The sequence below is a fragment of the Cupressus sempervirens genome, chromosome 10, assembly GCF_028749045.1.
Source record: "Cupressus sempervirens isolate cs-2001-9-10 chromosome 10, ASM2874904v1, whole genome shotgun sequence".
Lineage (NCBI taxonomy): Eukaryota > Viridiplantae > Streptophyta > Pinopsida > Cupressales > Cupressaceae > Cupressus > Cupressus sempervirens.
Window position 1 is genome coordinate 470,453,201 of NC_143127.1, and position 27,486 is coordinate 470,480,686.

The 27,486-nt window shown below is 34.9% G+C and overlaps 2 protein-coding genes across 2 annotated transcripts in view; both read right to left on the bottom strand.

The window, feature by feature from the left end:
• The window catches only part of RAD50 (DNA repair-recombination protein (RAD50)), a 236,507-nt gene that overhangs the window by 196,682 nt on the left and 12,339 nt on the right, over nt 1-27,486 (bottom strand). Inside the window, exons 4-5 of the mRNA XM_089806593.1 lie at nt 18,898-19,065; nt 5,347-5,522 (exon numbers count right to left, since the gene is read on the bottom strand). Coding sequence (XP_089662719.1) covers nt 5,347-5,522; nt 18,898-19,065 — 344 coding nt within the window. The remainder of the gene's footprint in view (nt 1-5,346; nt 5,523-18,897; nt 19,066-27,486) is intronic.
• LOC149534731 (uncharacterized) lies at nt 15,037-15,978 on the bottom strand. Its single transcript, XM_089807454.1, has 2 exons — nt 15,693-15,978; nt 15,037-15,570 (listed from the first exon to the last, which is right to left on the bottom strand). The coding sequence occupies exons 1-2, from the start codon at nt 15,912-15,914 to the stop codon at nt 15,157-15,159; spliced, it is 636 nt and encodes a 211-aa protein (XP_089663580.1). The 5' UTR covers nt 15,915-15,978; the 3' UTR covers nt 15,037-15,156.

Genomic DNA, 27,486 nt, shown 5'->3' on the forward strand with positions numbered 1-27,486 from the left:
GGAGGAAAAGATCAAGGCATATAGCTCTTATAAAAAATCACATATAATAATTATTCTCAATAATAATATTATTATTACAAAAACATTAGAAATACTTAATTCATTATGAATTGATTCTATTCCAATAATCAATATAGTTATTTTATTAGTTTAACCATCGTGAAACTTGATAATAAAGCAGTGTAACACGGGGACGCGTCCCCCCCCCCCAAAAACTGGGCCGTTTCGGAGATGGGGACGTCCCCGGGACAGGGGGAGGGCGTCTCGACGTTTCGAGCGGCGTCACGTAGAGCACCGCCGCCGCCGGAGACGACGAGACATCTCCGAGACGACTAGAGGTCTCCGAGACGGGGGAGACGTCTCCGAGACAGCTAGAGGTCTCCGAGTGCGGGGGTGCGGGGGGACGCCAAGGAGTCTCCTTCATTGAGGGGGGACGCCAAGAAGTCTCCTTCATTGTGGGGGGACGCCAAGGAGTCTCCATTGATTTGACATTTTGATTTGGACTCTAGGAGACTTGTAGTTTTTGTTTGCATTATATACTTATTTTGATATCATGATTCATGGCACATGATACTTATTGTAATCATCTTTATGTCATGACTCACATGATCATTGATTACTATTAGATAGTAGAATCTAGATACTCATGCTATTGATTTGAAGGCTGATATATAGAGTTTAGACTAATATTTATTATTTGCTAATGTTCATTGTTTGTTTGTCATTTGATCATGAATCATGATATTCCAGTTGATATGGTATATGCTATACCATATGTATAGTATATACACCCCTACTCCTTCCGCCACCCCCCCATTCCCCGCCGCCGTCCCCCTGTCGTCCCCAAATCAAGGCCCCTTTGTCCCCCCGTCTCGGAAACTTGTCCCCTCGTCCCCCCGTCTCCCAAGGCGATGTAACTATGTAATAAAGAAAACAACCTCAAATATGAACCTTCAATCATGGTTGACCATTAAATCCTAAGAGGTTCAAAGTCCAATGAGGGCTAGATTTCATTTTCATTACTTATCACCTTTTTTTTCAATATCTATTTTCTACTCCTTTTATTATGCCTTTCCCTCGAATTATTCATACGTGACATATCTCTTACGGTCTAAGACACTTTAAAGCAATATATTCCTTAATAACATGAAATGTAATACATTATATATACTTACTTTTCAAGAATATGTTACCGCTCCATATCGTGGCTTGCAAAGTCACCTCCACCACATTTCTCCATTGGTTTGTATGGGGTCTTTCCTTCTATTTGGGATGCCACGTTATGTATGTTTCCCTCACTGTCAATTATATGCAATTATATTAACTACATTGGCAATACTATCAGACGAGTATTTGGAATTTTTGCTTGTTTCTGCATTGATATATCGACAGGTCCCCCTGTCTCCATGTGGTGCATATAATCTATCAAAAATGGAGCCTTTCCTTAAATCATTTTTCTTAGTCTCTATCACTCACGTGACAAGGGACAAAATCCATCTTATCCTATCCTCATTTTGTGGTTGATTTCAAATGTCTATTTCGTAGTAGTATTTGTGTCACAATCCCCCTTTGCGTTGTGCTGTAATATTGTTGTGTCATAATCCACCTTTATGTTGTGTTCTGTCCTTGTCAGGATTTCTTCACACACATATCACAATAAGTCTTCGAAACGAAGATTTAATAATATATTTTCACTTTAATCTTTTAACACGTAATACATAGAGACAATGCCATGTATTGTCAATACTTTTGCTTCTCCTGTGGCGTATACCATTTTCTGCATTAATTTTGACATTCTTGTTTACCAAACTCTTTTAACACACAGTTTCATCGTGACTCTCACGTAGGAAACTCACAAATTGGTGTAGCTCTAAAACACTCTTTCATTAACCTTTAATTCTGATTCCTGTTTCATTTGCAGCTTGCAACTTGGCTCTCATGCTATGTTGGGATTTATTGATCGCTTTCTGCAAATGTGATAGCAAATATTAAATATAGATAGCAAATGTCTCATATTTAAATATAAAGGTGATATTTGCTATATAAATATGAGAGGAGACATGAAGAGACATGTCTCTATGGTTTAATCATCATTTAATTTATAATAATATATTAACAAAAATAATGATAAGTATAACAATATATATATATATATAATTTAACATGGATAAGTATATATAGGAAACGATGATTTACCAATAACAATAATGTATCTCAAATCGAATCAGTCCGACTGAAGCTACAACCTTAACAAGAAGTATATGATAAGTGGGAGATAATTTCCACAAGTCAAATTGTGATATTGCTATTAGGGTTTAACTATGATTTTGAGTCAAACTCATTGACCCATGTTTCATGAGTAGTGATTCAACATGAATCCATCTCTCATGAGAATAAATTGAACACTTAGCACTCATTGGATCTAGGTGATGCTCACAGGGGTGCCCATGTTTCATGAGTAGTGATTCAACATGAATCCATCTCTCATGAGAATAAATGGAACACTTAGCACTCATTGGATCTAGGTGATGCTCAAAAGGGTGAAGCACCAGGACTTCCCAGGAGGTCACCCATCCTAGTATTACTCCAGCCTGAGCGCGCTTAACTACAAAGTTTCCTCCATGGTTAAACCGAAAGCTTGCAACCCCATTTGCAAAACCTTCACCAAGTGTTGTGCCTTATGAACCATTCATTAGAAAGCCCCTTAAGCTCATCAATTGATAAGTAGGAGATAATTTCCATAGCAAGTCAAATTGTGATATTGTTATCAGGATTTAACTGTGTAATTTTGAGCCAAACTCATTGACCCATGTTTCATGAGTAGTGATTCAACATGAATCCATCTCTCATGAGAATAAATGGAACACTTAGCACTCATTGGATCTAGGTGATACTCACAGGGGTGAAGCACCGGGACTTGCCGAGAGGTCACCCATCCTAGTACTACCCCAACCTGAGTGCACTTAACTACGGAGTTTCCTCCATGGTCAAACCCAAAGCTTGCAACCCTATTTGCAAAACCTTCAACAAGTGTTGTGCCTTATCAAGCATTTATTAGAAAGCCCCTTAAGCTCATATCACAATTTGACTTGCTGTGGAAATTATCTCCTACTTATCAATTGAGTTGTTGTGGAAATTATCTCCTACTTATCAATTTATGAGCTTAAGGGGCTTTCTAATGAATGGTTCATAAGGCACAACACTTGGTGAAGGTTTTGCAAATGGGGTTGCAAGCTTTGGGTTTAACCATGGAGGAAACTCTGTAGTTAAGCGCGCTCAGGCTGAAGTAGTATTGGGATGGGTGACATCCCAGGAAGTCTTAGTGCTTCATCCCTGTGAGCATCACCTAGATCCAATGAGTGCTAAGCGTTCCATTTATTCTCATGAGAGATGGATACATGTTGAATCACTACTCATGAAACATGGGTCAATGAGTTTGGCTCAAAATCACACAGTTAAATCCTGATAGCAATATCACAATTTGACTTGCTGTGGAAATTATCTCCTACTTATCAATTGATGAGCTTAAGGGGCTTTCTAATGAATGGTTCATAAGCCACAACACTTGGTGAAGGTTTTGCAAATGGGGTTGCAAGCTTTGGATCTAACCATGGAGGAAACTTCGTAGTTAAGCGTGCTCAAGCTAGAGTAGTACTGGGATGGGTGACCTCCTAGGAAGTCCCGGTGATTCACCCCTGTGAGCATCACCTGGATCCAATGAGTGCTAAGTGTTCCATTTATTCTCATGAGAGATGGATTCATGTTGAATCACTAAAAATGAAACATGGATCAACGAGTTTGACTCAAAATCACATAGTTAAATCCTAATAGCAATATTACAATTTGACTTGCCGTGGAAATTATCTCCTCCTTATCAATTGATGAGCTTAAGGGGCTTTCTAATGAATGGCTCATAAGGCACAACACTTGGTGAAGGTTTTGCAAATGGGGTTGCAAGCTTTGGGTTTAACCATGGAGGAAACTTTGTAGTTAAGCGCCCTCGGGCTGGTGTCGTACTAGGATGGGTGACCTCCTGGGAAGCCGCGGTGCTTCACCCCTATGAGCATCACAAAGATCCAATGAGTGCTAAGTGTTCCATTTATTCTCATGAGAGATGGATTCATGTTGAATCACTACTCATGAAACATGGGTCAATGAGTTTGACTCAAAATCACACAGTTAAATCCTGATAGCAATATCACAAGAAGTATATGCTTGTATATCTTTTTCTTATCCACAAACGTGCTTTTGTAAGCTGAAAATACATTAACTCTTTTTCCGTCCATTCTATATAAATAAACCCCTTAAGTAATCTCTGTTTTTAATGGTACTTGAAGATAAACTGAGTTGTTTTTATGTACAAAGAGGTAGTATGGCCTCTTGCTAATGATTTGAAATGGGACTTGTTTTATACAGTTGCATATGTGAGCTTTGAAATGTTCCTGCAGAAATTTTAGGAGTTGTGCAAGGTCAACAAATTAGCCAAATGACGGTTCTATTGCTGTGCAAGGTCAACAAATTAGCCAAATGATGGTTCTATTGCTGTGCAAGGTGCTCACTTTGCTGCACACAGATTTCTCCTTGCTACCAATTATTCTTACTTTACAATGCAAGATATTGTTATTGAAGTGCAATTTGTTTCTTTTGCTCAAAAAAAAAAAAAGGACTCCATGGTTAAGCAAACTTGAGTTGTAGTACTACTGGGATGGATGACCTCCTGGAAAGGCCCAATGCTTCACCTTTGTGAGCATCAACTAGATGCAATGAGGGCTAAGTGTACCATTCATTCTCATGAGTGATGGGTTCATGTCAACCGCTCCTCATGAAACATCAGTCAATGAGATTGACTCAAAAACTACATAGTTGAATCCTGACAGTGGTCTCACAATAAAGAGAATAGAACTTATTATACTAAAAGCAAGAGTCCCTTTTTTATTTACTCCATAGAGAAGCTGTGTCTGGGAAGCATGTTCATGGGTACATAGCATCCATTTCCTCCCTACAATATTACCAAATATGACAAAAAGAATTTGGAAACATAAAAGCAATAGTCATATAACACAATAAATACAATAGAACGTAATAGTTATCATTGATCATAGTAAGTAGTTACTACATGAGACATGCATATTGTGTCTATTTATAAATTTTAAGTAATCTATGTCCTCCATCAACTAAAACCTGTCATTAAATTTCACAGCAGTTGATATTGCCAGCTCATTTAGTTTCACAGATTAATGATCAATATTATCAGTGAAAACCATACAGCTCAAATTTAGTTATACAATTGAATTTTAAAATTATCAACACTGACACTATAAGAACTGACATCTAAAATCAACATGCCTTGTAGCTGAAAAAATGTCATCAAACTTTTTCTTTAGTGTTGAACCCTCCGCAAGTGGCCAGTTAGCATCATCCTGATGCACAAAAATTACATTTTCTAATATAGCTTTTGAAACTCCCATAAGAGCAGGAACCTCTCTGTCCATGTCAGCACATCTGTAACTAAGGCATACCTTCTGCAACACACACATAGAAAAGCTAATTTCAATGATAAAGAATAGACAGATATTGATGAATTTTATGGAAAGGGAAAACAAGTACCAGAAAGGAATTTACATAAGAATGTCTTAAAATCTAGGCAGGTGGTTTGAAGATGCTCTTTAGTATAGTAACAAAACTAAGATTTACTTGAGCAAACATTGGGCCACTTCATGACTGCCATCTCAAACAAGTAGAAGAAATTACGGAACATTCCAACAATGAAAATAGGGATAAGGATCTGGAATTGAGGCAATTTAGAGGACCCGTAGACCAGGCTTGAGATTCCAATGTATCTTATTCAGAAATCAAATTTGGAATGATTGATTAAAATTTAATTATTTCTCTATCAATAATTATTCTCAGAAAACTTACTGGTTTATGAACACCATTAAATATTTCACGTAAGTCAGAATGTCATTACTGACATCAATAAATTAGATCTAACTTTTTTAATGGGATTTGCACAAGAGACTTCATAATTTTTTGTATATATGTATATATAAAAAAATCTGACAATGGATCTGAAAGAAAATTTGAAATATCAATTTGTTTCTTACATAAACATGGTTGTCCAAAAATTATTATCAGAAAACTTATTGGTTTATGAACACCATTAAATATTTCACTTACAAGTCAGAATGTCATTACTGACATCAATAAAGTAGGTCTAACTTTTAAAATGGGATTCGCACAATACACTTCATACTTTTTAATATATATGTATATATTAAAAATATCTGGCAATGGATCTGAAAGAAAATTTGATATATCAATTTGTTTCTTACATGAACACGGTTGTCGCCAAAAGCATTTCAACTAAAAAAATAATGACTGGAATTATGGAATATTTAAATCCTTAATGATTTCCCTGCATCAAAGGGACCTGTTTCTCAAGTTTGATGGTTTCTTCAGACTTCAACCTACAAAAAAGAAATTAAATCTAGCTTCATTTCACACCTCAAGGAACTAACTTTTGGTTGGTGGCAAAGGGCATAAGACAAATCAGATGCTGATGATGAAATTTACTAGGACCAAAGTAACAAGACTTTCCTAGACTCTCTAGGACTTGGCGAGTTCAAAGCAAGTCAGCCTGGCCAAGTCTAGAAAATTTCGCCTTAGACTCGACCGAGTCTTTGCAAAACTCACCAAGTCGTAGCTATAGGCCTACAACTCAGCTGTTTCAATTTATTTTTGAAAGTACACTTCACAAAGTTTCAATTCTTTTTAGGTTTATGGCATGCCCGTCTAGGTTTAAAAAATAAAAATATGAAAAAGGTGTACATGAACGATTGTGTGATTTTGAAGGTCTTTATTGGGCTTGATTCTGAAGCAGTAAAGTCCACCACTGACTTTGTTTGGAAACCAATTTTATTTATCCTTCATGCTACCAATAAACGGTGTGAAATATGTCCACACAAAGTCTTTCATATTACGATATTAAATAGTTTCTATTTACTCTCTCTTCGGTCTATTTCTAATGGTCACTCTTCTTGTAATGTTTCCATAAACTCCTTTTATTATGGAAACTTTCTTTTTCACTCTACAAAAATGTCTCTATTTCCTCTCTCTTGTTCATTATAGAAACATTCTCTTGTATCTTGTATATATAGATCATTCATGATCTTTGTTTAATAACAAATTCATAATTTTACCATAATATGGTATCAGAGCAAATTCCTGGCCTCTTCCAAAAAAATTAATTTCTTTTTTGGTTATTAGTTCAAAATTTTTGAAATATTTGCCCGAGTGTGTTCAAAATTTGCATTTTTATTCCTCCAAACCCGACTAGGGATTTGGTGTCCAATTTGTTTTGCAATTTTCTTTGTGCATGGATTAAAATCTGCCTTTTTTTTCAGATCCACCCTTTGTTCATGAACCTCGCATTTAATTCAACTAAGGTTTTTCTGAAAACCCTCGATTCCCATGTCAGATTAACAAAAATTTTGCGCATTCTTAATGTGTTTTTGCATATTTCAACTAGGTTAGTCTAACTTTTTTCTTGGTGCATTGTTTTTTGTGCCTCTACTTTCGAGCTAGCATAATCAAAATTTGACAGCAAATTCTATCTGGGGTTTTTTAGCCCTTATCCAAGTCTCTTCAAATTTTTGGGTTCTTCTGTCAATCTGTCTTGAAGTTCGTGCCATTTCTGATATTCACGTTTTTGTTTTTTTTTTTTATTGCATTAGAAAATGTGTCATGGCATCTCTCACCAATCTTCTCTTGGAAGGCAATAAGCAATTCAACGGAAAGAACCACAAGACCTGAACAAGCATTTTCCGCCCACTCCTTTAACAAAGACAAAGGCCATCTCAATCGTCTGCTCAATCTCATAATAGCTCCAAATCCGATGCAACTACTGCCACAAATTTGGTCATGTTATCCAAGAATGCAAGACTCGCATGGCTTCTAATCAGTGGAAGCAGGGTGGATCACAGCCACAAGCCAACATTGCAAAATATGCAAGCCTCTCCGATCAACCCAAGGCTGCCTTTTACACTTTTTGAGGACATACAAATTTATGTTTTTTGAAGATCGATTGACCATTAAGGGAGGGCATTACGATATTAGATAGTTACTATTTACTCTCTCTTCTGTCTTTTTCTAATGGTCGTTCTTTTAGTAATGTTTCCATAACTCCTTTTGTTTGTTATGGAAACTTTCTTTTTCACTCTACAAGAATGGTTCTATTTCCTCTCTCCTATTTGTTATAGAAACATTCTCTTGTATCTTGTATATATAGATCATTCATGATCTTTGTTTATTAACACATTCATTATTTTACCATAATATTTCACACGTGGCATTGTGATCAAGAATCTGCAAAAGGCATTTTAATTCAGTCTTTTAATCAAGTTTCATAGTTATTTTAGTTTTGCATGAAGTTTTTGCAATAAAATACATGGACAAAATTTCTTATATGAACATTTTTTGGCAAAAATTTAAAATACATGGACAAAATTTCTTATATGTCTGGAATATATACTTTATGAATTACGGAGAATATATATACAAATTTTCTGTATAATATAAAAGTATATTATTTATTTATTTTATTTGCTTCTATTCTATGACGTATGCAAATTTATATTACAGAATACATAAACATAGAATGCAAATTTGATATGTGTTCTGTATATTTTCTATACTTCTAAGGTTCTATGACTATGTATATGTATTCTGTATAATAAATTTGAGAATATATAAAATATAGTGAATACACGGAATATACAGTAATATACAGAATATGGTATACTGTATACATACAGAATGGGTTTATAAATTTACAATATAATATTGTAAGTATATAACCGTTTAATACAGTATATTCTGTTATATACGGTTTAATAGATTATATTTTGAATATGTAGTGACAGTTTATAAATTTATAGTATAATCTCGGTGAGGATATATATTTTGTATGTAAATTTATCAAATTTATCTGTATATCCTCACTAATATGAATTACATAAATTTACATATAGAATACATATCCTCTACATTAATACTTTTGCAGAATTTGATGAACACAAATGCTTCTATATCATCAATGAACGATTGGAATGATTTGTAGCCAAAATCGTATGCTCTTTTTAAAAGGAACAGTCTGAAGGAGCCAAAATATTTAAGCCTCCATTTGTGGTCCTTCTCCCATCAAATTTTATTTGACATAGGAGCAGCAACATAATTGCAAATGATGGCATGCAATGAAGAAGCATAAGTGGAGACAGAAGAAGGATCTAAAGAGAAGTCTTCATATTTCTTGGCAAAGTATGTGCTCAGGGGATGTGTGGTGTTGCTGTCAGTCTATGGAGATCTTTTATTCTCCTTCCACACTAGATATAGTTTTTGGCAAAGAGTGTGCATTGAAGCTGATAGTTATCAGTAATAATGGGTTGCACCATCAGCAAACAGTATTTGGCACCATTAGAATCTTTCTATGTTTCCATAAATTGGCAGCACCATTCCAATAAGATCATTTTTAGTATATTGAAAGGACATTATGGAATCATGAATTTTACAAGAATAGTAAAATAAAAAGTTTTTTCTATTTTCAGACTTTCATGGAGACCATAATACAAGTTCAGCAGATGATATTTAAACAGTATACAGATTAATATAATGTGTTTAGCACTTAAGGCTCCAATCTGTTTTCAATACAAGCATCATCACCAAAACGAGTTAAGAATTCGCTTGTGTATTTTGTAGACAAAGTATTACTCCCATGACATTCATGTCAGGATATTGTACAGGACAAATGATCAGTAGAATCTCACATGATACTATTATAATTGATTATCGGAAGAGTCAATCTATATGAAAGTTAAGGACTAATAAAGTGAGTAATATCTCTCAGCTAACCAGGAAGTCATTTAGCAAAATGAGTGGTGTGTATCACCAGCATGGTTTTCAATTAAAGTCGTAAAAGGAAATACGATTACAATAATGATGCACAACAAAAGGAATTTAAGGATGGCAGCTGAAAACTCATTACTATTATTGCATGTGTGTAAAGCCTTGTCGCTTATGTATCCAGAGATTCAGGGACAATACTCCTTGATCAATTCAAAGTTGCAGAGACTAACCGTAATGGCATACTGATTAATTTCAGAAGCAAATATCTAATGTTAACCTATTATTTTGCAGGCCTGGAGAAATGCACTGATGCAGAGGAAATGCACCTGATTATTTGCAGATACCGTGGAAATAGAAATTTGAGCCACATAGACCGCTCGATACAGACCCGAACAGATAGATGCAAGGGCAAGGGGGAATCGATATGGCATGAAGATCATTCCTGACTGTGCTTGTTGGTTCGAATTTAGCATTCTTGAGTGCCATCAAAGCCTAAGTGTGGACACGGGAGGAGCCCCATATGGTATTAGTGATACCAAGCTCCTGACAACGAGTAGATGCAGAACGAAATTCGTGTGCCCTTGAGAGACGTAGCAATCATGAGGATTTTGGTCTATGTGATGAGTGATTAGAAGAGAACATTGAAGGTTTGGAAATGTGCACAGAGGGAGAATATCTAGTTCGATGGCATACCCAATGGAGAACAAAACTAATGCATCCAAGGAATTGAGTGTTATACCTATTTAATTAAATCTTGAAGCAAGGTTTAATTTATAAAGACGAAATTGTTTATAATTTATTAAGATTAGCGGGTAGTTCAAATCTTAAAAGAGAGATTAGGTGCCCGTAAAAGGTTGTGCCTTTTCCTTGCGCACCTGTTCATAATTTATAAATAAGAGATGAAAATCAAGACAAAGGACAATTTTCATATTCATATTAAATTTTTACATATCTTATGCACTCTGATATATTATATTCCTTCATTTGTAAAGGAATGAATTTTTGAACTAAGCTCATGGATTCCAGATTATTGAGCAAATTTATATGCCATTCCGGAATTGAAATGCATTGGATGGATCATCTGTAAGGAGTGCCTCTATGTGCAATTTTTTATTTCTGCCATAATCTATAAGTGTATCTACTTTATTTATTTGCATTGGAGTTTTAAATTATTATTAAGTTGTGTCCTTTATAAATATTTAAATTATTATTAAGTTTTGTCCTTTATAAATATTTTTATTTATTTTCTATATACATTTTAATATTCGAATAAGTGGACTGGGTCATTATTTGCATTTTAAACTTGATAAACATAGATATTGTGAAATATTATATTGTTTCTAAATCTATGTCTGGTAAGTCTCCGAATCACAGGTGTTAAAGGGCATTCTAGACTAGTTTGAAATTGCATTCATATAATCAGTCTGTCGCATCTGAATTATCAAAAATGTTTATATTTTTAATACATTGAACTCTATAAAGTTGTACGTGTCAACTTATAATATTGACTCTGATTGCCCATTTAATTAAGCACTGGATTTATATTACTCTTGCTTCATAATCCATATGCTGGCAACCGTTACATTTCTTTCCACTGAAGAATTAATATATTCATTTGTTGCATTAATCTATAATTATTCTTTATTTAAAACATTATCACATTTACACAATTGTTTACTTTTGTTCTCAATTCATAAATCGCAAGTTTGAAGTTTTTGATAATTCTTGCCATTTTTGAAAGCTTTCATTATAGTCGCATTCTAATCAATCTGCTATAAGCATCCTGAGCTCAAGTGTTTTGTTCTATATTAGGTACACCCGCCTTGGTTTTGCAGAGCCAAAAGTGCAAAGGATTTGGATCGCATCGATCAATCCCGTCAAGTTGGCCATAACCGGTTGGATATCCCATCATCCAGCAAGCAAGGCTCGTTAGATTCCAATCTGCGGTTTTGGGAACCAACACAGTCCTTGCATATATAAAAAAGTATATGTATATATAAAGAATATTTATATATAGTCAATACCTGTAGGCTGGCTCTATTGTTGCTCGACAATGGTGAATCATCCTCTCTGTTGACGCTCTGCAAGTGTTGAAAACTGTCTATTGTGTGCTTGCCGACTGCAACCTATGCCACTTTTATAAAAAAAAATGATGATGTTTTCCTTGGCGCATTTTTGGGTTTCCAACAACAATTTTGGGTGTGGTATTTTGCAGATTAATCCAAATTTATTAGTGATTTAATCAATGATTTATTGGCAAAACATTGTTGACTAACCTTTGATCATTTTTTCTTTGGCGGGGGGGGGGGGGGGGGGTGGGTGGAATCCACTTAGGCAACAATTCAAGATTAATTGGGTATAATTGAGATTTTTTCTCAATTTTTACTTCTATGGTATTGAGCTCTATTTAAAAGAGGGCATATATGAGCATGGCATGGGATGTGTGGATACATGCTTGGACACATGGAGGATTCATTGGAGAAGCTTGAAGTTTCAAGTATTCAAGAAGACTCTTGTAAGTGTATTATAACATTTTCATTCCTGAATAATACATTGAGTGGGGATGCTTTTGGAGGTTGAGCTTCCCCACAGTATATTTTGTGTTATCTTGTGGTATGTCTTTGATCTTTGCATATAGTTATTTTATAAGCTTCCATGCATGATTTTCTCTCATGGAGTTATATATGTAATGGTTCACAAACCTGCATGGTTTTCCAAACAGCTTTATGTATTGAATGCCGGTTTGGGAAAACATGAAGAAAAATTTGAGTAGCCTGTATGATTTTCCTAACAGCTTTATATATTGAATGTTGGTCTGGGAAAATATGCAGAAAATTTTGAGTAGAGAGATGTTGTCGGATAGCTACCAGAACTCCTTCAAACAAGGCATAGAGCATTCAAAATGCATGTAAAAAGTATCAGTGTGTTTATAATCTCTTTATGAGTTAATAAATCAAGTAGCACAGATTTGAAGGCTGTTCTTTTCACCCAGAATAGTTTTCTCACATAAATTTTGAGTTAAGTTTGTTGACTTGGCGTTGAGTACCTCCTTGGAGACTCATAATATGGCTTAATTGCCTCCCGTTGGTCAGGTTAAATCTGGCATTTGTATCAGGCGTTGACAGTTTGAGCTTTTGGCACAATGGCAAATGATTCTAACAATTGGTATTAGTATTGGGTCACGGGTTCGAGTCTCCCTTCAGTGGGTGCTGAAGGCTCAGTTGGTGTTGAGGGGAATATTATCAACTACATGATCAGCACCTCCTTGGAGACTCGTGACATGACTTAACCGCCTCTCGTGGGTCAAGTTAAATCTGGCATTTGTATTGGGTGTTGAGAGTTTGAGCTTTTTGGTGCAACAACAAATGATTTAAACAATGTTTCTATCCTTTTCTCAGTTTTTGGCTCATTGTTTATCATCCTTGAACATATTTTGTTATTTCAACTCTACGTATTTATATTTCCACTGAATTTGAAGTTTATTATAGTCATTTTCTAGATTAAATGTTTCTTTTTTAACATTCAATGCTCAAAACTCATTACATTCGTGGGATGCCTTATGAAAAATCAACTTAATCAGCCTTCTTAAGAGGGATTTGATCCAATTCTCTCTCTCTCTCTCTCTCTCTCTCTCTCTCTCTCTCTCTCTCACACACACACACACACACACACAAAATTCTTAAGCCATTTATCCAATTGAACTAAGCAATTTTCCAAATTTATAACATTTCTTCATTCTAACCTTTATAATCACAAAAAAATTACGAGAGCTGAACTTGATGTAAATATATTAGAAAGGTTATATAGACCATCATGCTGTTGGTGTAGGAGCTAGCCCAAAGGTTCTTTTCTCATAAGATGGGAGGAATCCTCAACATAAAAGATATTCAGATCTTTGATGTACCCGAGTAAATTTTGGTTCTTAAATGTTAGATAAGATTTATCCTTTCATAACTACATTAAACAAAATGTGTTCTGAAATGTGGCTCTGAAAACTGTTTGGAGTTTGGACATTGTCCCATCAAAATTTATATCACTAACTTCATTCGAAAATAGGTTTTTTGTATTAGGTTAGATATGATTGAGGAGAGGTGCACAAAAATAATAATCCCATTGTTGCTTGCTTCTTGTCCCAAAAAAGAACTTCTACATTCCTGCGAATGCTATATACTCTCAGCTATTTTCACAAATGTAAGCATGTGTAATGATCCCAACATAGCTTATCATAAGTGCAGAAATGAGAAGCAAAGATGAGATTAATATCCAAGCAGAAGATGGTAAATGTGAAGTATGTTATGTACAATATCCATGCAAATAGAGAAAGGAAAATAGAACTTGTTATATTTTATCCTTAGTTGCCGATTCGGGTTCAGGCAAAAAAAAATTTCCCCATTTCGGTTCATGGGTGGGTTCGTGAGTATACATATGTATGCAAAAAAAAAAAAAAAAAACATAGTTGTAAAACTAACTTACTAAGTCATTTCATAGTATGAATATATCAATGTTACTTGATAATTGATCGATGCCAAATGTCAAAGATAAACATTAAATACTCACTCATTAATCTATGTTAATGTTGTAAATAAAATCATACAATGAATTACTAAAATGCAAAATGAAATTTCAAAACATAGACTACTTCATCAGATTGATAGATAATAAATTATAATTTAATAAAGTTTGAAACATGGTGATAAATCATAAATGAGTCAATGACAAATGTTTAAACATAGTTTATCAAAGATGCAAATGCCCTTCAAGGGTCAAATGGGTCATCAAAATATGAGGGATCAATGGCTTCATCCTCAACTATATCATTTTCCTCATCATTGGAATCCAAACCGGTTCCACTAGCCCCAGATGTAACCACATCCTCCTCCTCCTCCTCCTCAACATCTAGCAAGGCAAAAATTCTAGATATATCCTAGGAAGTCATATCCAAGTCAGAAGTCTCAAGTAGTACATCCCACAAATTCTCTGGTCCCTTCTTATATCCTGGATCCTTAATGATAGGAGGCACCAGTTGTTGTGAATAAATACCAAGTCCTCTGCTTTCTTCGAACCCAACTAGTTACACTTCACTGAGTGGATAAAGGAGTATGTACTCCAATTCCGCTCAGCGGCAAAAGAGCTCGCAATCTAGAGAGACAACCAACACAATTTTAAAAAATTAGAAATTGTAATTTTACAATACAATAGGAATTTTAAGAGTGTTAATTCGACAAGCTAAGTGGCCATAAGAAAAGGAAAAAAAACTTAAATACATACTTGTGACAAGATCTTAATGGCAAGAGGTTGGAGGTACATGTAACTTTGCCCATGTAAGTACCACCATCCAATGGCATCCATTCTACTTTGGTCACTGATTGCATCAGGGTTTGCATTTTTGCCTAAGACAAAATCTACAAACTCTCTCCTAACATTCGATGCCACATCAGAATCACTAAAGAGCCTACTAAATGTCTTCTTATACCCAGTAGAAACTTCAGGATCTCTGTATGGTGCCATTCTACCAGGAATAGAAATAATCTCACCGCTATAATATCTGGGAGAAAGTGCATGTGCCAAGAGGTGTAAAGGTGTACTCATCTTGTTCCAGCGATGTAGAACAATTTTCTTCACCTTATTGTACAAGGTATCCTCAGGATCCTGCTCTCTCCTCCGAATGACCTAGGATATCAAATGATGTACATGTAAGTTATCTTGATGTAGTGTCAATAACTTAATTAAAATAAAAAATAAAACTCTCTCAATAAAAAGAGATAAAGTATTGTATAAAAATGTAAACTTACTGATTTCATTCTTTCTAGCATGGAGTCCATGGCATCATATATGTCCCCCAAACAAGGCTCATCAGTGTCAGCATACCGAAGCATAGACACGACGGGCTCGGTGAATTCTAATGCATATTCCAACCTATTCCAAAAAACGTCACTCAAGATCAAATCCTTCACAATTTTAGCCCTTTCTGTATTGGTTTGCTTCCATCCACCCCATTTGTTGCTGATAACCATTTGACACAATGCTTCTTTCACCCTCACAAGTCATCTAAGGACAATTATGTGTGAAGCAAACCTTGTTTCAGCAACCTATTACCATGTTAATTCAAATTGTAAGTTAATATAATAACACATTTCAAATGTCAAATATGTAAACAACACAAAAATTTAAAAATATGTATTAAATTATGTAAAGTATGACACAAAAATTAAAATGATAAATAAAGCTAAATAAAGTTTAAAATTTACCTTCAATAGTTCCAAGCGGGAGAAAGTTCTGAAAATTGCTTGTGACATGTGGTTTGTCAGAAACATTTGGATCTGCTCACTCTCCTAATACATTTCTTTCACCCATTCAATTTGGGTGCCAATTGCTTTCATCACCAAGTTCAAGGAGTGGACAGTGCATGGTGTCCAAAAGATATGCTCATATCGTACGTCTACCAAAGCACCTGTAGCCTTACAAACTTTAGCATTGTTCGCTATTACTTGGACAACATTATCAACTCCCACGGACTCTGTGGATTCAATGAGAAGTTCGGCAATAAAATTTGCATCCTTTACCTGCCCTTCACAATCAACTGCCCTCAAAAACATTGCCCCCTTTAGGTAGACAGCAATCACATTTATTAATGGATGGTTTTTGCAATCTTTCCATCCATCAGAGACAATGCTCAACTCCGTTTGGATCCAAGAATCTCTAATTGGTTTGAAGAGGTTTTCTACATTTTTTCTCTCATTATGCAATATGGTGGTTCTCAACTTTTCATATCCAGGAGCTCGGTAACCACGAGGTCCTTCATTTATTGCTTACACCATCTCTCTCCAATAAGGTGATCTCACTAGATTGAATGAAACACCATTCATAATGAGGCAACGACCAATCTTTATGTCAGCATTTTCTCTCTTTTAATTTTCAAATGCTTTAAATCTAATGGGCCTCTCTTGTGGGATGGGGGTGTTTCTATTTCATCTTCATCCACAAATGGGGTAGGTAGGAAGGGATGTGGTCTAGTGGTTGTTTGAGAGGGTGGTGTTGGTGGTTTTTGCTTTGAGTTATCTTTTTTCGCCTTTGACACTAACCAATCAGCCTCTTGTTGTTCTTTTAACATGCCTACTATTTGAAAAGCCAGCAACCCCTTCTTACCTCCCTCTGGGGGCCCCTCACACATGCTAATCCCTTGACCTGGTGGGTCTATCAAATGATGTTTAACCCAGTAATATGAGCTTCCATATTGGTTTTGACAAAAATTGCATTTCCACATATACCCTCCCCCTCCAACACATTGCTCAATTCTTGTTGTATACTTCAACAAAGGAGAGCTTTTATCAATTTTAAATCTTTGGGATCCCACCCCACTCACTGAACCCTAATTACTCATTCTATGATTCTTGCAATCTATAAAAAAAAAAATTAAAAATATTTCAAAACTTACACAAAACTTGATAAAAAATTAGAACAATAAATATTAAAAAAAACTAAAAACAAACTATGAAAGAAGCAAAAGGAAGGATCAAATGCATACCTGGAACACTCAGCACTGATTATTTGAAGGATTTGAGACTCCACAAGCAATCTCTACAACCTTCTCTTAAAACTTGCAAAATGGCCACACCAAAATGAGAGAGCAAAATAAGAAAGCAAATGAGAGATTAGATGAATGAAAAGTATCTAATATGCCTTACTTTAAGGTTTGCAAAAAAAAAAAACTCATTTTTAATGTTTTTATGGCCACTTTATGGCCCCACATGCCACGGGTCCTCCCATATTTGACCAGGTCCGTGGTGGGTCCGAGCAGGGTCCATACTTGGGCTTGTGGGTCCGCCCGGGTCCGTGCTCCGGGCAAGGTCCATACTTGGGCAGTCCCACAGGCCCAAAGTACGGACCCTGCCTGGACCCATAGTGGACCCGAGCTTGAATCCAAACCCGGACCCGAGCTCCAAGGTCCGAATCCAGTAACTTAGATTTTATCTCATAGCATTGTCAAGAGGAAAGGTCTAGTTTATCTAAGGAAATCAGGACAAATAAAGACATGAAAAGTCAATCCAAAGATTTATTATAGAATTTTAGATTGCCTTGTGATTGAGCACAAGCAGCAATTATTAGTTTTGTTCTGTAATAAAAGTTTGTCATTGTCATTTTCAGAGAAGGTTTCCTTGTCTACAAGTGGCAAGACAGATTACAACATGGCAATAATTATTTACAATGGAAATATGTGATTATACAGTTAAGTAACAATTGGATGTCCCGACTACTAATTGTAAATTTGTTATCAGATTAGAATGTAAGTGTCTTTATCCAAACATAAAAAAGCTATGTTTATTAGATATTCATATAACTATTATCTAGGATTTTAGGCAATTTTTCAACTTCAAAATTATCAGATACAGAATTGAATTGGCCAATGGCAACCTGCCAACATTCACATTTAGAAAGAAGAGTGATAGAATCAATACAAGTGAGCACATAATTTTTGTCTCTTTTCATTATGACAGGAATGTTTAAACGTAATCAAAACACAAAAGCCAAAGATGCCTTTAAATTAATTTACATAAGCTTTTCTTCTCAATAGGAAGGACTTGTATTCATCATTGACTGAGGCCTTGACTGAAGAGTGATCCACTTTCAACTAAACTCACTTTCTTCTGATCAAGTTTAAATAGAATAATGTCTAGCTATCAATCTTCAGTACCAGAATCATCTGCAGGCAGTCAGTCATCAACTACCACAGAAAGGAAGTACCACTCTGAGAACAAGTAACAATCGACCAAAATAAAGCAAAAAAAAAAAAACAAAGTATGTTGTATGTCAGTCCAAAATTGCTCAGCATTATTATTAAAGAAACTACATTATTACCATCTGGAATTTTTTAGCAATAAATTTCCACCAGGAAACCATACATATGATAGAAAGAAACAAGAGTATAGTAGTAACTGATGATTCGTCCTAGAATCTTAACTCATTTAATTTTTGCAATAAGGGAGTGAAAACACATACCTCACCAGTATGAGGGTTTATTGTCTGCAAAACACTCTCAATAGCTTTATACTCCATTTTAGATGCTTTCTGTGTGAGTTGAAATGATCGTATGCATACTACATCCTTGCCAGCTGCAGTCTTGAACCTAAGCTTAATCTGGGCCTTTGTTTCAGTCTCTCCTGCAACCTGACACAAAGGCCAAAGATTACAAATATTAATAACAGGTTTGAACATAATTATTACAAATTAACATCTACAAGCCTGATGTTAGAAGTCAATTTACAAGTCATTTTATCTAGCATTACGTGAACCTCATCCTTGACCCAGATTTACAAAGCATAAATAAGCACCATAACCATATCACTAAGCAATTCCCCAAGAATAATTTAAGTAATGTGGACCTGAACACTTCAATTTTCTTAAGGAAATTTAGCTTTCCCAAATTTAGGGCTGATTTCAACAGAGTAATGTCTTCGTGCAAACTGTTTATAAATTCCTTGAGATATGATTTAACTTGGAAAATTAAACATTACAGTCAGTTATCATTTATTGCTAGAGAGAACACATTGCAAAGCAGCAAGTAAACAAGAAAAAGACTTTGTGAAAGTGAGACTTGTGCAAATTGATAAATAGCAAACACTATCAACTTCACTCAATCAGCTATAAGTATGCAAAACAGATTCTCATGATATATTATAGGAATAGTGTACAAGCTTAAGAACAGACCCACATGATCCAATAGAAATTTAGAACTTCTGTTTAAACCACTTTTCATTGGCATTGACCGGTAAGCATCGAAGAAAAGCCCTCCTCCAGAAAGAAAATCCTTCATGAAATTATTCTGGAACGAAATTCTAGGTAGAATGCCACGAAAAAGAAAAAAAATTAGTCAAATTTTTAAAAACCCCATCAACCCACTTTGATACCATGTTATTATAAATTTGTATTTACAATAGAGACAAAAGGCTCTATTTATAACAGATATAAGAATGTTTCTAAATGAAACAATTGTGGACTAAAGCCAGAATTAGAAACTAAAATAACTAAGATGACCATTATAAAAACATTAAAATATTATTTTTAAGTTGGGATCTAAAGGACTTCTTGAAAAACTTATGCATCCAACTACCTTTCAATCTTGATGTACCATGCTCATGGAGCATGCTTTAGGCGATAAAGAGCCTTCACCAATCTGCATAACTAGTGCTCTTTACATGCAACCTTGAAACCTTGAGGCTGTGTCATGCATATCCCTTCCTTCAAATCCTCATTGAGGAAGGCACTATTCACATCCATTTGATGGACTTTTGAACCAAACTGTGCTGCAACAAGTACAACCAACTAGATGGTGCTCATCTTTGTTGTAGGAGCAAAGATATCCTCATAGTCAACACACTTTAGGCACCAACCAAACTTTGTAGTTATCAAGAGTTCCATGCATATAACTTGGGAATTTGGGACAATTACCTCGAATAATTTATTCATATAGAGCTACAATATATGATACCACTTATGTAATTGATAAGATATGGATAATGATCATGTCATTTCAATAAATATGTTAGATCATTTGTAGGATAGTGCTCATGTTTTGCCCAGAAATAATGAAAACAGCACTAAGGAACAAAAAATAAAAAGGGAAAAACCTAACCACACCAGAAAAATATATCTTTTATTGATAATAAAATAAGTTCGAGTACAATGCTTTCCACTTGATGTTGTCTATACAAAGTAATCGCACGTATATAAAGAATTGAGACTTCAGATTTCTCTCGAAGGTCTCTTCAATTTCCAAATTACAAGACTTTTCATATTTCCAAACACATGACTCTTCGCATGACACATCTCTTCAAATAATATTATCTCAAATATTATCATAAATATCTTTTCCAGCTATAAATATGTATTATCTCAATTTCAACAAATAAGACATTTCACTTCAACTTTTCCCTTATAGAGAAGATATCACGACTTCAAATTTCTCCCTCTGAACAATAATCCTAGGAAGTCAGGTCCTGTAGTTACTCTCTTAGAGGCTCTCTTTGCCCAAGGATGTCTGTCGGACTCCCTCTGAATCCGATATCAATCTTCTAACTTTCTGATAATAAGTCATTACTTCGTCAGTAATGTAGAAGGATACTCATAATTTCAATCATCAAAGATATTTGCTTCAAGAACCTCACTTTATCCTACCTAATCATTAGATGACTAATCAAAGCTTCTTTGGAACTATTGTCATAAGATTGAGTTTTGCACAATATGCCTAATGTACCATTCTTCTTTTCCTAAAAATCATCTTCAAATACAAAGGAAAAGACCAAGGAAAATAACTCATATAGTACATATAAAAATACACATAAAAGAGAGACTATAATGAGTAGATAAATGTAATACTAAAGAATAATAAATACATATCTTGTATATCAATATCCTTGATATTAATTGCTCCAATAAAGATCCATATGCATCAAATCTGAAAATGCCTTCAATGAAACATTGATTAAGGTAATTATTCACCCCCCACCCCCGCCCCCCCCCCCAATGTAAAATTCTGACATACTTCATTTTTATAGAGTTTTCAAGTATAGATGATTGGAAGGAGTTAACGTTTTCTTCGTAAGTTTTTTTTTTTTTTAATCCATTCTGGTAAAATATGGGACAAAGATTCACAAATGTATGGCTAGGGCTTTCCCTTTACTGGTCCCTCTTTAATGTCTTCCTTTAGATTCTAAGGCTTAGCAAGATATCATCATGACACTATTAAACATCTTTATTTGCGACACCAATAATGCCCTCAGCGTAATCAAGGCTCATCAAAATTAGACTTTCATTGACTTACCACCAGTTCCATGTGGTTAATTTTCTGTGAGTTAATCTTACTGCAAATTCATTCATGATGTGACAATCTGTTGTTGCAATGATTATTTTTTAAGGTCCCAACAAACGCACAACTTCTCATGCTTTGCAAACTATCTTTGAGCACCAAATTGATTCACTTCTTTTAGAAAAAATTGCTTGTTCAACAAATCCTTACTTTCGAATAATAACAACACATGCTCCTTCAAACTTATCGTTATGAATGAATAATAGTCCCCATCTTGACTTCACCAGTTTTAAGGCTCCCAAGCTTCAAGACATAGTTTAGGTGGAAGAGATAATATGTTGAACGCTCCTTTTGATCTTTGTGTTGTGTGGACCCACTCAATAATTTAGTCAATGTTCTTTGACCTTGGTAAAAGATTAGGTGGTTAGTGCAAAGTTTGCACCACATTCGTTGTCTTGTTATGTGCAGTCAGGCTCTTGTTCTTACTTATTCATCTGCCTCCTCCTTTTAATTAATAAACCGAATATGTTTAATGAACCAGACTTCTTTTAGATGCTCCATCGAATACACTATCGGTTCTACTACACAACATAGGGGTTATGTGTAAATTCATGTTCAATTTTCTTTATAAACATCAATGGGCATAATTCCCATGGCTTCTAGTATTCAGTGGCAATGTCCCACAAAATAATGGTAATAATTTATCCCACTTCCATTCTCCTTTTATTCGATGGTTTCTTATGAAACTATATATATTCGATTGCAAATACAAGTGACTTTATTTAGAAGTCGTTGCTTCCTCATAACGTACATAGGGGGTAGGCCCATTAAAAACACAGTCACAAGGTATATTCATGAATCACAGTCCTTTTGTTTGCTATAATTCATTGATTACTAAAGAATCCATCTCAACATGGTTTACTCCCTCTAAATCAATAAGACTGAGATCATTGAAGGTTGAATGAAACACATCCTCTGTCATCTCTCTCTTTTTGAAGGTTTCCTAAAATGTCAGTCTCCCTTTGAATCGCGATCTCCCTCTTTCTCCTGCAATAACATTCTCGAAGGAAAAGATCAAGTATATGGCTCTTATAGCACTTATTAATAATAAAAACATAAGAGCGAAATTAATATAATACTCAAGAATAAAAATAATTTTGCATAATAAGACCATTTCAATAAAATATAGATTAAATATATTTTGAACAATATATGCATATGATCAAAACTTCTATATATACTTTAATCTATATTTTAACATATTATTTCTTATTTGGGTCACATATAACAATCTAAGGTGACCACACAAAATAAATAAAAATAATATTAAAAATAAAAAATAAAAATCTCATTATTTATTTATTTTCCTCTTTTCCATAGCTATACATTCTTCATATATATAATAAAGAGAAGCATTTCATACCTTATTTCTTTGTAGGGCTCACCTCGTTGCTGATGTAAGAGAGCCTAATATTTAATTCAACTAGTCACTTTATTGAGGAACCAGGAATCAATAGCATTGGTGGGTTTTATTTGTTGCACTTCGCACAAACCCACCAAACCCTCTCTTAGTCGTGGATGTCTTTAAAATGATACTAAATAATGCTATGGGTTATCCCATTTTTTATTTTTTGGTTTGTACCCTGTCTCATATTCAATATTAGATTCTGCTCTTTTGGTGGGAACATATTGCCCGTGTGGCAGCCATATCTACAAAGGAGGCAATGTTTATAGTTCATACAGATTCCTCTTCATCCAAGCACATGCACTCCTTATCTTTCACATCCTCTATCGGTACCTAATTCAATGATGATAACTGAGGGATCTGGGCACTGTGTGTAAAACCTTCATCTTTCATTGTCAAACTTTCTCCATGACGTGGATTTCATAAATTGTGGTTTGGCTTGTATGGATTTCCCTCTGTTCAAAACTTTGTCACTTTGTTGATGTTTCATCCACATGGCTTGCTTCCTCTGATCATCATTTAGTGTGAGTTAGACTCATATTCTCCAGTGGCTTGCCATTGGTATCTTCCTGTCTCTGCTCACTCTGGCAAGCATTCTGTCCTTAGCTCTTACTATTGTTCGTTGCTATTATTACGACAGAGATATGTTTAGCATCACCAATGGTTCAAATTGTTCACAAGCCTTATATCAAGTATTTGGCAAGCAATTATTTGCTTAGACTGTTTATTCTCACCCTTATACACTAATGCGACTCTTGTGTTTTATTTAACATTTCATGCCTAGTTACTGCCATATAGCTCATACTACATTCAATTAGTCTTCCTTTGTTATGCCACATCTACAAATTGCTCTTTTCCTTACTCCGCCATATTATTCTTCCAATGGAGTCATGTGTCCTTTGTTTTGTTGTTGGCATGGCTTAGCATTTCGTGCTTTGCACTATTTAATATTTGTAGAAGATGGCAAAAACCCTTACCTACAAAGATGTACTTCACAGTCCAGTTACTTCTGCGTACACCAAATGCATCACAATTTTCTATGGATCTTTTAGATTGGCAATTTTAATGAATCCCAACCAATCCCAACTTTTGATGTTCTCATATGTATTTATTACATTACATATGCAGTCCTCCTCTGATACCATGTTGAGTAACATGGATCGTCTTTTGCAAATGTAATAACATGGCCTTTGTAATTGATAAGTTCCAAATGCAGATTTAAATCTCATATAAAGATGATGAGACATGTCTTTATGGTGTAATCATCATTTGATAATATGTATAACAATATATATATTATATATTTATAATATTATATATATATATATATATATATATATATATATATATATATATATATATTCTATTCTATTATATACAATAATATTTATTATTTAACATGGACAAGTATATATAGGAAACGATAATTTATCAATAACAATAATGTATCTCAGATCGAACCAATCTGACAGAAGCTACAACCTTAACATTAACAACATCACAAAGTATCTCAACTTGGTAAGGTCCAATCATTAAAAAACCTATGTTCCCCAGGGACGTGTACCAGCCTAAAACTAGTAGTTTCGGAAACAGGGACGTCCTAGGGACAGGGGGATGGGCATGGGACATCCCCCAGCCGTCCCTAAAAAAAGGCAAATTAGCAGGGAACATCCCCAAAACTTAGGGACGGCTGGGGAAAAAAAAGGTTGTCCCCGTTACAGAAAGGGGACACCTAGACGTGCCCCAACCATACCAAGTACAGCCAGCCATCCCTAGAATTTTTATTTTTTTTTTTTATTTTATTTATTAACAAAAAATTAAAAAGTGAATATCAAAAAATAATTTTAAGGCTCCTTACTAGGTCGCCAAGGTGGGCCCCACCATCCAAATGCAATAGAGGCAAAATAGGAGCAGCAATCTGTTTCATTTTTCCATGATATGTTTTTTATGTTGAATGTGAACATGATTATGATACATTGATACTTATTACTTTATGGTAACCCTCTAGCCTTTGGGCATATAGCTTTAGGCATATTTAGATTTAGACTTTCAGATTTATCATGGTTTATCATTATGATATTGTTCACTGATATTGATATGCATTTTGACAATTGAGTACTAAAATCAGATATTATTTACTAGATGGCATTCAAATGTTGTACGTTATGGTTCTATAATGTTCAAATGGCATGCTTTATGCTTAGTTTCATATGAATGCCATGTATATTTGCAAATTTCAATGTATATTTTAAAATTTCCTTTTATATATATTTGCAAATTTCAATGTATATTTTAAAATTTCTTTCTATATATATATATATATATATATATATATATATATATATATATATATATATATATATATATATAGCCGTCCCCGTTTGTCATCCCTCCCCCGTCCCCAAATAACCAAAAAAATTTGCCGTCCCAGAAACCCATCCCGCCATCTACGTATCAGAAACTCGAGGGAACATAGAAATTAACCCAACACTTTTCTTTCACTTCCACCATGCGATCATCTTGAAACCAACTTATCCCATATGGGCAAGGATGCTTGAGTCCTGTTAGTGAACAGATTGTCCTTCGCGAAAATGTGTGCAAATCTAACCCTGAATGCCCAAATGAAAGGAAAACTAACACCAACAGTTGGAGAGGTTATCATGGGGTTGATAACCTTCCTCTGAATTTTTATCGGGTACAGCTCCCCATACAAGATGTTCAATGAATTAAATGTGGGTGCTTTTACCAGAAAGCACGAAAGGATATCAAACATCTAACCGTAAATACAGCGTAGATGCGGAAATCTATACTAAAGCATGAAAGGAAACTAAAGAACAGCAGATGACACAAAGTTCATTTGTTGAACACTGCATTATGTAAAGAGGACGAAATTGTATCATTCATCTCCCTGAGAGGATTAAAATCAGAGCCTTGCAGGGTATTTTGAAATGTCAATGTAATAAAGGAACAATAAGAACAGACTGTAATTTCAGAGAAAACTGGAAATGACTCAAAGTCCAAATTCAGTGGAAGGAAAAATACATTATCATCAAAGTCTAATATGTTTAACCTTCAGCCTCCCTTCCCTGACTGTAAAAGATTACAAAGCCTCTCTCACACATTACAATCTGATCATTATTCAAAGAAAACAGAAACTTTCCCTACAATATTACATTAAACACCAAACTTTAATCTTCATTTCAAACACAAAGTTCTGAAAAGAAAGAAAATCTCTCCTGCTCTGCCTCTCCCTGTCTCCCAAGGAAATAAATATGATTTTGCAAGATCTCCTCCCTGCCTGAAGCCCAAAGTCTGCAGCCTAGAAGAAACCAGCAAAAAGAATTGGAACCCCTGTATACTTTGCTGCTGATTTATTTATTTCTTGATTATCTTCGTGACCCTTTAGTTACATAACTGATTCTTGGTAATCACCGCCTCCTTTCATACAGTCCAATGTTTATAAATATTATGTCCATAAGATTATAATAAGACCATTGGCATATGACTCAAATAAGGTTTTTAATAACATTACTTGGATATATATTTTGTTGATTGAAAACCCTTTTTATCTTTTGATGTCTCCACCTGTGGCATATGTAATGTTTAATTTACCATTAGACACTTTTCACCTTTGCATTACATTTCCTTTTTATATAGGATGGATATAATATTTAGTTTTATATCTTTGCAAATTCGTGGCCCCTATGGCGTACTCATGCTGATAGGTGGCATTTGCTGGTGATGATGTTCTCTCGTGATTTTGTAACTGCCATTGACAGTTTTGAAAGTGCCCCACTCAATCGGTCGTAACTCATTAACCAAGAATAAGTTTGAAAATCGCTTTGGTCAAATCATGCATAACTTGCTTCTTAGCAACATATCTAAAATTGAGCCAAATCCAACGGTTCGATTGGAAGTTATGCCCCCCGCACTGAGACCCAATCTGGTTGTCTGCATTCCATAACTGTTAATTGCTGAGCCGATAGAGTTGTAAACAAAAACCCATAACTATTGATCCATACTTAATCTCATAAAATCTTTGGAGAAGATTTAGATAGCTAGGTTTTCCAACAAATACATTAAATGCACCATGATCCAATGGTCGGATTGAGAGCTATGGCCCTCGAAATATGACTATTTTCTACCATCTGCAATTTATGACTGTTATTTCTGATCCAATAGTGGTGCAATCAAGAACCTATAACTTTTGATCCATACGTAATATGACAAAACGCTTTGGTGAAGATTTAGAGAACTAGGTTTGTCAAGAAATATCTAAAATGCAGCCAGATCCAATGGTCAGATTGTGATTTATGAC